Source organism: Elaeis guineensis, chromosome 13 (genome assembly GCF_000442705.2).
Source record: "Elaeis guineensis isolate ETL-2024a chromosome 13, EG11, whole genome shotgun sequence".
Lineage (NCBI taxonomy): Eukaryota > Viridiplantae > Streptophyta > Magnoliopsida > Arecales > Arecaceae > Elaeis > Elaeis guineensis.
Genome location: NC_026005.2, coordinates 56,332,737 through 56,343,942, shown reverse-complemented (window position 1 = coordinate 56,343,942; position 11,206 = coordinate 56,332,737). Strand labels below are relative to the sequence as shown.

Below are 11,206 nucleotides of genomic sequence, written 5' to 3'. Positions count from 1 at the left end.
TTAAATTCTTTCATTTCAAACTCTTGGGTATTGGATACCGCCTGTAGTTTTCATATCTGCAAATCATTACAGGGGCTGTAGAAAATTAGAAGTTTGAGGAAGGGAGACTTCGAGCTCTATGCTGCTGAAGGAGAGTCCATCCAAGCAGAAGCTGTAGGGACAAATATCTTGAAGTTTCTTTCTGGGAAGATCTTAGAGCTAACAAATTATTATTACATGCCTAAGATTATTAGAAATATTGTATCTGTACCCTTGTTGATAAAACAAAGATATCAAATATTTGTAACGAGCAATGGTTACTCGATTAATTTTTCTAATGAAATAATTTGCCATGGCATTTTTTATAATGGTTTGTTGACTCTATGTTTGAATGATAATATTTTTTATATTGATGAAAATAAAAAATGTAAGAGATAATGTAAATAATACCTTACTTTGGCATTGTCGACTTGGTCATATCAGTGAGACTAGGATTAACAAGTTGTACAAAGAAAAATTTTTTGATCCTTATGATTATGAATCATTAGGAACTTGTGAATCATGTCTCATAGATAAAATGACCAAGACTTCATTTAGTGGATATGGAGATAGGACAAACGAGTTGTTAGGACTTGTACATACAGATGTATGTGGCCCTATGACAATCCAGGTCAGAGGTGGATACTCTTATTTTATTATATTTATAGATGATTTATCTAGGTTTGGATATGTGTATCTTATGAAACATAAATCCGAAGACTTTGATAAATTCAAAGAGTATCAAAGTATGGTCAAAAAATAAACTAAAAAAAGTATAAAAATCCTTCGATCTGATCGAGGAGAAGAATACTTATCCAGTGAATTTTTAGACCATCTTAAGGTAAAGGGAATTATCTCTGAATGGACACCTCCTTATACGCCATAATTAAGTGGTGTAGCTGAAAAGAGAAATCGTACCTTATTAGATATGGTGCGGTCCATGATGTGCTTCACTGAGTTGCCTATTTTCTTCTGGGATCATACTTTAGAGACCGCAATAATTATCTTGAATAGAGTACCTTCTAAATCTATATCTAGCACTCCATATGAGATATGGAGAGCTTAGAAACCCAATCTTAAATATTTTAAGATATGGGGATGTTCAGCATATGTCAAAAAAAATTTTGGACATAAGCTAGATGCTAGAGCAGATAAATATTTATTTGTAGGATATCCTAAGGATAGTATAGGATATCTATTCTACCACTCTACTGAACAAAAGGTATTTGTAAGTAGGCATGCCACTTTCATGGAGAAAGAATTTATCCTAGAAAGAGGCAGTGGGAGAAATATTGAAATTAATGAAGTTCAAGAAAAATAAATAGATATTTTTCAATCAAATATTCACATAAATAAGGAAGAACCAGAACACATAACTGCTATCCATAGATCAGATAGGATACGACATGTACCTATAAGGTATGGATTCATTATTGAGAATAATGAAGTCCAAGTCATTGAGAATGACGAACCTTTGACCTATACAGAAGCTGTCATGAGTAAGGACTCAGACAAATGGCAGGATGCCATGAATTCAAGATGGACTCCATGTACACCAACAAAATATGGACTTTGGTTGATGCACCAGAAGGGGTAAACCCTATTGGGTGCAAATGGATCTATAAGAAAAAGATTGGAGTAGATGGTCAAATAGAAACTTGTAAAGCTAGATTGGTAGCTAAAGATTTCAAGCAAAAATAGGATATTGATTATGATGAAACTTTTTCACCTGTTGCCATGCTCAAATCTATTCGGATTATGCTTGCAATAGCAGCATACTATGATTATGAAATATGGCAAATGGATGTGAAGACCGCCTTCTTGAATGGTTTTCTAGAAAAGGAGGTCTACATGTCACAGCCAAAGGGTTTTGTCTCAAATGATAGACCAAATCAGGTATACAGGCTTAAAAAATCTATTTATGGATTAAAGCAAGCCTCAAGGAGTTGGAACATATGCTTTGATGTAACAGTCAAAGAGTTTGGCTTCATCAAGAATGTGGATGAACCTTGTGTGTATAAGAAGACTAGTGGGAGTACCCTAATTTTTTTGGTTCTGTATGTAGATGACATACTCCTCATTGAGAATGATATCCCAATATTACAATCAGTCAAATTATGGCTATCCAATAAGTTTTTCATGAAAGACTTGGGGGAAGCATCCTATATACTTGGTATAAAGATCTATAGAGATAGATCTAAAAGGATGCTAGGCTTATCCCAGTCTAGGTACATTGACTTAATACTAAAAAAATTCAGTATGAATGGGAGTAAAAGAGGTTACTTGCTCATGAGTCAAGACATACATCTCTCTAAGAAGATGTCTCCTAAGACAACTGAAGAGAGAAATAGAATGAGTTCTATTCCTTATGCTTCGGCTGTAGGATCAATAATGTATGCTATGTTATATACCAGGCCTGATGTAGCTTATGCCTTAGGCATAGCTAGTAGATTTCAAGCTGATCCAGGAGAAGATCATTGGAAGACTGTGAAAAATATTCTAAAGTACTTAAGAAGGACTAAGAATATTTTTCTTATATATGGTGGATCTGATCTTAAACTAGAAGGATACTCTGATTCTAGTTTTCAATCAGACCCAGATGATAGCAAATCTATTTCAGGGTATGTCTTTACTTTGAATGGTGGAGCAGTGAGTTAGAAGAGTTCTGAGTAGCAGACTGTAGCTGACTCAACCACAGAGGCAGAATACATAGCTGCAAGTGAAGCCGCCAAGAAAGCTGTCTGGATGAAGAAGTTCATCACTGAATTGGATGTTATCTTGAGATTGAGAACCCAGTACTATTTTATTGTGATAATACTGGAGCAGTTGCTCAAGCAAAGGAACCCAGGTCTCACCATAAATCTAAGCACATTTTGAGATGCTTCCATCTCGTTCGTAAAATAATTGAAAGACAAGATGTTATTATTGAACGAATAGACACAAAGAACAACATAGCGGATCCGTTCACTAAAGCTTTACCACAGCAGCAGTTCGATCACCACCTCGATTGTATGGGGTTGAAATATAAGGGCGATTGGCTTTAGTGCAAGTGAAAAATTGAAAGGAATATGCCCTATAAGCCAATCAAAATGTATAATTTGATGGATATTCTTTTGTCTCCCGACAACTCATATACTGATGTTTTAAATAAATAAAGGCATTTAGTTCATCATATGCTGTGTCTTATTTTTTGATTATGATGAACCCCATAAATTAGGGCTATGGTTTTAGGGTTATGATGTGATCATACCAGTGAGATCTAAAACCTTAAAATCCTAATTTTAAATATTCCTAGTTGATGGAACATTGAGTAGGGGATCAATATTTCGATAAGACTGGTACATCCTGTGTATGCTCGGTGGAGAGGGTAATTGATCTCACAATTACTTGTGTATGACACTAATATAAGAATGTAGGTGCTCATTAGAGAATAAATTCACTGAATTGATCCAATTAAAGAATATCTGATGGAGTCTTATCTACATGTCAACAGATGTTTCTCATAGTGAGAATTGTGCATGTAAATCTTTTGACCTAAGACTGTCATAGAACCTTATAAGCATGAATCCATATTTTGGATCATACTCATTCATGATTTAATCATGTATGGGGTGTTCTGGATATGGTGGATTACTTATGAAGGTTATGAGTAGGTCAATATGGAAATGATCACTCCTAGTAAGAGGAGATCGCATCCTATTTGCTTCGATCGAATAATGATTCAGGAAGACTTTGATCAGAGCATTATGAAAAATTAAAAATAGTTTCTAATATTTTATAAATCGAATCATTATTATCTGATCGAGAAAAATATTAATATAAAATTAGGTTTGATATTTTTTCATACCCAAACTTATATTCGGGATGCAGGATGATCTAAGATCAAGTTGTACGGTAATTTTCCACTGAAGGATATTTTTGATATTTTTATCAAAATTCTATATCTTTCAGGTAGACATGATATGTTTCTAGACATCAATCATGTCTTGTGAGTTTAATCAAATTAAAGAGTTTAATTCGATCGTTAATTAGAAGCTGTTCTGATTGATCGAAATGGGTCAGCTTGATTTGACCTAAATCGGCTCGGTTGTGTTCTAACCAAATTAGGTTAAATTACATCCGGACTCACTACTGGCTAGATATGGAACCCAATGGGTCACACACAAAGAGAATTGATCATGGGTTTAATTTGATTAAACCATGTTTGCAAGTTGAACATGCTAGCACATGTTGCAAACCCTAGCATCTAGATTCGAATTGGATTCAAATCGATTCCGATTTGGGCTAATTTAGAACCAATTTGAGCCAAATTGGATTTGGTCTTGAAATGGGTTCGAAGTATTCTGATTGGGCTTGCTGTTGGATGCCAAAAACCAGGGAACCACATGTCTAAGAGTCTCTCTCTTGGCGTGTGGATTTAAATCCATGCGCATGTGCCACATGGCGCATGGATGGGAATTGGCGCCCCGTTGACTTGGTCTTATCTATTTTCTCTGTGGCTTTTATTCTATGAAAGGTTTTCAGAACTCTTAGGAGGCACCTAAGAGCCCTTCTGAGTATTAAATTTTTCGTAGAATAGTTAGGAGAAGAGATAAGGATGAAGCCATGCGCCACCCTTTGGAAGCGCCCCTTGGACCAAGTCAAATCTCAAGGTTGTTTTGACTTGTTCCACGCCCCTTATCTCTTGCACCCTTCCTGAAGTTGGCACCCTCTATCTTGGCCATTGGATCGGCTTCCTTCGAGATCCAAAGGCATGGGTTGATGGTGCCAATAATAGAAGCATTGCGACTTCTCATGTGAACACCGTAAGTTGAGTTCGAAGAATCCTTCTGAAATAGGGTGCCTCTTCAACCCAACTTTGATGTCCACATGGCTTTTTCTCATCAAATGGGGTATGAGAAATTGAGAGGAGGCATGAGATGAGGTGTGAGTGGGCGTGAGATGCTTGGTTTGCACCCCTACGTGCAATATAAATAGGGGTGCACGCTAAGGAGTCATCGCTCATTCCAAACTCTTCCTTCTTTCTTACAATAGGCTCATCTTGTCCAATTCTCTTTATTCTTCTTCTCTAGCCTAGATAAGATCCTGATAAAGGACAAGAAGTCTTTCAAAAGGCTTAAAGAATTATAATAAAAATTAAGGTGACAAGGAGCAAGAAAAGGAAGGCAAGAAAAGGTCCAACAGGGTGACAACAAAGCCAAAAAAGGAGGTTCTGCCCAAATAGCATTTAAATTCTGATAAATTAAAATTTAATTGTAGAGAATTTTTAAATAGGTGCTAGTGGGTTGATCGAGTCCCCGTGTGGATCAACGTTGGAGGGTGAACACGTGGGCACCTGGTGGAAACCCTGACGGACTGCTGCCGGCGATCGAGCACAAATTAGGGTTTAGCGATAAGAGGTATGTTTCTATACCTTATATTATGATATTAATGCATATTATATGGTTTAAATTCTGATAAGGTGATCTTGGAGTTAGGTTTTGGTTTTATGATTTCATAATAATTGCTTTGAAATCCGTGCTTCCGCCTTGACACCAAACCTCACATCTTGTTCCAATCCGATCTATCGTGGCATTATGCCGGTTGATCGGGATTTTTTTTTTTATTTTTTGTCGTTGGGTTTCCAAGAAGCAACTGAGTTTGGGAATTCATTACCATCTTCTAAATTTTAGTAGCAATGAATTTAGTTTCTTCTCAACCCTTCAAGCATGCAACGCAGCTACTCAAGAACAAGCATTGCTCATATATTCCATGAGTTTGTAAGAACAAGCAAGGAAAAACCCATCATGTGTTCATTGTTGCTAGGATTTTTGAGTTGATGCATGATCGTGGCCTATAGGACTTGTGGAACTAAGTCAAGTGTAAATTGAGGCTCGTCTGATAATAGCTTGTGGCACATTACTATCCACTATGGGGAACTAATTCTCTGTGTGTCTCAAACTAGTATTCATTGGGACATTATCCACCAAGTATGGACTAGAGGAAACAATCTGTTCACTGCCTTAAGTTGTCATTGCTATATCCCGATCAACTACTTCATAATCATTCCAGTCAGGAATAGATCTGATATCTTCAATGGGTTGCACACCTAGGTACAACTCTGTACCAGATAAATATACATGAGAACTTACAGTTGAAAAGATTATCTCAATATCTTCATCTTCGGTAATTGAAATAGGTCATACTTTAATACAGTTGGCTGCACAATTTATGGATATTTATACGTTATCATTATTTTATTCTTTCTTCTATCTATATAAAAGATTTTGTATAACTTATCCTCCAACTCTTCAAATTTCATTCCATATTTAATTTTAATAGCTTTTTTATGGCCACCCATTGTACTCTATGCCATACAGTCTATTAACTATAGAATTAATAATATAGCATAAGAGCGTGACTGTTCCTTCCATATTTACTATATATAGAATAAGTAGACTAAGTTTAGTATGTTAAAGATAAAATCACACCATTCATATATTAAATACATCCACTACTCAAACACTTAAGAAAATAAAAAAAAAAAAGTAGGGATGCTAGATCAAATAAAAAGTTTTCATTATTTTGCCATTAAGAGGAAATGTATCATATTATATCCCATGGTCTGTATTAACCATTCCCTTATTTTATGCGAGCAAGTTACATAAGACAATCTATGAGATGTTATATATCTTATTGGATATGCATTTGCCTCCAACTATGGGGTGTATTAGAAGGAGAGCTAAATTACTTCTTTAGTTAATAATGGATCAATCAATATAGAATTGAGGTAGTCTCTAAAAAACTCTAAGAATGAAACATACTTTAATTAGATTGTCCAAAGTAAGTCACGACTAATAAAAATTCAAGGATATAGGAGAATTTAAGCCACTAGATACAAAAAGGAACATCCTATTCAGGTAGAAGAAAGATTATGTTTAATATGATGGCGATCCATATAGTTATTACTTATATATGATTTCAAAAAATAAAATTTAGATAATATCTTGCTGAAGAGTGAAGAGCAAGGGGCTGATTGGAGGAGAGCACGGAGGGTAGTGAGAGGAATGGGGAGCACAGAGGAGGGAGTGGCCAGACAAGTGGGGAGCAATTAAGGGGGGCTGGATGGAGGAGAGGAGAGCATGAGGTGGTGGTTGGAGTGGGGAGCAGGGGGACCACTGGAGGGCAAATATGACTACAAATCATGGATTTGACCCATATTTCACTGAAATTATGAGTTAAACTTATGATTTTTAATACCAACACAATCATAAAAAATTATGAATTTATTCCACAATTTCTTCCGAGCTAGCAGCGAAATAGTGAATTGAATCTATAATTTCATGGATGGCACTCCAACAACTATAAATTCATAAATAACTTTAATTTTATAATATTTTTGAAAATATTTTTTTATAAAAACTATTTAAAAAAAAATACTTGTTTTAAAGACTGGTCTTTTAGTTCTCTTATTCGGAGATGACAAACAAATCCTACGAGCGTCATCGTTCGTCTTGGCAAATCAACTGGTCTTAGTTACGTGAGACACTAGTTCAGTGGACAGCATTTTTTTTTTCCTCTTGGTAAAAGGGAACTGCATTTGAATACTATTGTTTTTGTCACCCATGTTACTAAGTTCCAACCTTGCGCCAAAAAGTCAGGCACTGCGACGACTAGTCGTCTTCGTTCTGTAATCTTACACGTGGCAAGACATCTAAGGCCAGTGCTCAAGATCTTCAAGCACGCATGGCGTCCCTCCAATTATTTAAGCCATCGTACTCTTGACCACAAGTCCAATCTGGTCCCTCGCTGTACTGGCGCAGTATCTCTTTCCTCCCTCAAAGCAAACACAACCCTCCGGCAGCGAAATGGAGAAACCTAAACAACCAGCAGTTTCTGATCCTCTTCCCAATCAAACTCTAGGCTTGGAGAAGCCAAAGCCTCCAACAAACAAATACGCCTTGGCCTGTGCCACGCTTGCTTCCATGACCTCAACCCTCTTGGGTTATGGTAAGAATACTGAAACTCTTAAGTGTCACGATTACGAAGTCAGCAGCAGTATTTTGCTGTTTCTAATACTATTCTTCTACTACTTTTTCTACAGATATAGCAGTGATGAGTGGTGCTTCTGTTTTCATTCAAAAAGACCTAAAAGTAAGTGATACCCAGATCGAAATCCTCGCCGGCGTCATCAACCTCTACTCCCTGATCGGCTCCATCGCCGCCGGCCGGACCTCCGACTGGATTGGCCGCCGCTACACAATTATCTTCGCGGCTGCCATCTTCTTCGCCGGGGCCCTCCTGATGGGCCTCGCCCCAAACTACGCCATCCTCATGGTCGGCCGCTTCGTCGCCGGTATCGGCGTTGGCTACGCTCTCATGATCGCCCCAGTCTACACCGCCGAGGTCGCCCCGACCTCGGCCCGCGGCTTCCTCACCTCCTTCCCGGAGGTCTTCATCAACTCCGGCGTCCTCCTCGGCTACGTCTCCAACTTCGCCTTCTCCAAGCTCTCGTATCACATCAACTGGCGCATTATGTTCTGCGTCGGTGCCGTGCCGCCGATATTCCTAGCCATCGCTGTTCTCGCCATGCCCGAGTCGCCTCGGTGGCTCGTCATGCAGGGCCGGCTTGGCGAGGCCAAACGGGTCCTCGCCAAGACCTCGGACACACCGGAGGAAGCCCAACTCCGTTTCCTGGCCATCAAAGAGGCCGCTGGAATACCCGAAAACTGTGACGACGACGTCGTCGCAGTATCAAAGAAAAGCCACGGGGAGGGCGTGTGGAAAGAGCTTCTACTTAGACCGACACCGTCGGTGCGCCGTATACTGATCGCCGGCATCGGACTACAGTTCTTCCAGCAGGCTTCAGGCATCGACTCGGTGGTGTTGTACAGTCCTCGAGTGTTTGAGAAGGCCGGGCTGAAGAGGGATTCCAATTCCTTAGGCGCCACGGTGGCCGTCGGGTTCATGAAGACGGCGTCCATCTTGGTGGCGACATTCTTGGTAGACCGTGTCGGGCGGCGGCCGTTGCTCCTTTGCAGCGCCGGAGGGATGGTTATTTCTCTCGTGATTCTTGCTTCCAATTTGTGTATTATCCAACACCATCCTCACGAGAAGCTGACATGGGCCGCGGCGATTTCGATCTCGACGGTGCTGACGTTCGTCGGCTCGTTCTCGATCGGGCTCGGGCCGATCGCGTGGGTGTACACCTCGGAGATCTTTCCGCTGAGGCTGAGGGCGCAGGGGGTGAGCTTGGGGACGGCCACCAACAGGGTTATGAGCGGGGTGATCACCATGACGTTTATATCGCTCTATAAGGCGATTACCATAGCTGGGAGCTTCTTTCTTTACGCCGGGATTGCGGCGGTCGGGTGGCTCTTCTTTTATTTCTTCTTGCCGGAGACGAGGGGGAGGAGTCTGGAGGAGATGGAGGTGATCTTCGGTAAGAAGCCGGAAGGTGGAGAAGAAAAGAAGAAGGGGGAGTCGGAAGTAGCGAACGGAGGTGGAGAAGGGAGCAATGCGAAGACTGAGATGGTCTGACGCAATTACTCTCTAATTACTTTGTCACTTGAACGTTGTGATCTTGAATCACTGAGCAAAATCAAACTGTAAAGCACTTGACGCGGGGTGCTTTAATTATGTTCTCGCTTATTAGTTTGGCTTGTTGATTTGTTATTCAGCCGAACTCACAGCAACTCATATAATTATGATCATAAAAATGATATGTTGTACAAATATATATACATATTAAGCTGAATTTGTGTAAGTTTAAATCCAGCTAGTTCTTGCTTGGGCCATTTGTAAATTGATGGAGATAAACGTGTGCCATATCTCATGCTGACGATGAGATAGTTGACGAGCGGCTTCCTCAGTTTGACCGGGATCTAGCGGAAGAGCCAAGCATTCCGAGCGGGTAAAATCATGTGAAGGAGAGAGAGAGAGAGGATGCGGTCAGGAAAAAGGACAGTGGCCTATCGGTAGGTTCAGGCTGGCCTGCGTGGGCTGGTCAGTTGATGTGATTTCTGGACAGGGACTCGTTAATAATTTAAGGTACGTTTGATTATATTTTTTAATTTTTAATTTTTAAAAAATATATTTTTAAAATTTTTATTATCAAATAAAAATAAAAAAATATTTTATAATTATATTATTATAAAATAAAAAATAATATTTGGAGATGAAGGTTACGAGAAGGAAAGATTCGAGTTTTTTACTTTTTTTTTTTGATTTGATATTTTAAATATAAAAAAATAAAAAAAATAAAAAAATAAAATTTAAAAAATAAAATTTTTTATTTTATATATAAAATAATTATTTTAATTATTTTAATTTTTTATTTTTATAATATTATCAAATATTATTTTTTAATTTTTATTTTTAAAAAATTTAAAAATAAAAAAGATATTTTTTTAATGACTAATCAAACGTACCTTTAGAGTGCTGGACTCATCGGAAAAAAAAAATTAAAAAAAATAAAAAGGGATAGGAACGTTTAGTCATTGATGTTCCCGGGCATTTTCCTAACCATTGTGGACCCTTTTTTACACGTCTCTTTTTTCAAATCGAAAACGTTGAAAAAATAATAAAAGAATGCCCCGTTCTCTCCAGTAAATCATGCGGCTGGTGTATAATAGGGAGGGCCGTCCAAGTCCGTCTGATTTTTTTTATTATTTTTTGGTGTATGGCCCCGTGGCCTAACTCAAATGGTATTGGATATGAGACGTTCTTTGTGCACCCCGTGGTGGAGAAATTTCGAGAGTGCATCGCTTCAGTATATTGAATTATATAATTATTATTTTTTAATATATATTTAATATTTATAATTTTATTTATTATTTTAAATTTTAAATAATAAAAATATTTTTTTTAAATTATAACATCTCGATATTATGTTATTCTGTATTAAAATTATAATCTATGCATGTTATAATTTTTTTACAGAATATCATGAGGAATGATAATTTTTTAATAATAAAAATATCCTTCTTTCTTTATGACATCTTATAAAAAATTTATGGCATCCTATGCAAAAAATCATAATATCAATGTAGGATATCATAATATAGCACAGAATGCCATAATTTTTTCAAAAGAAAAAAAATATTTTCATCATTCAAAATTTCAAACGAAAAATAAAACTGTAGATACTAAATAGATATTAAATATGTATTAAAAAATAATGATCACGTGATTCAATAAAACGAAGTGG

The 11,206-nt window shown here is 37.7% G+C and overlaps 1 protein-coding gene across 1 annotated transcript; it reads left to right on the top strand.

Moving 5' to 3' along the window:
- The first annotated feature begins 7,788 nt into the window (after positions 1-7,788).
- Positions 7,789-9,774, top strand: LOC105032663 (polyol transporter 5). Its single transcript, XM_010907170.3, has 2 exons — positions 7,789-8,007; positions 8,102-9,774. The coding sequence occupies exons 1-2, from the start codon at positions 7,866-7,868 to the stop codon at positions 9,535-9,537; spliced, it is 1,578 nt and encodes a 525-aa protein (XP_010905472.3). The 5' UTR covers positions 7,789-7,865; the 3' UTR covers positions 9,538-9,774.
- The last annotated feature ends 1,432 nt before the right edge of the window (positions 9,775-11,206 follow it).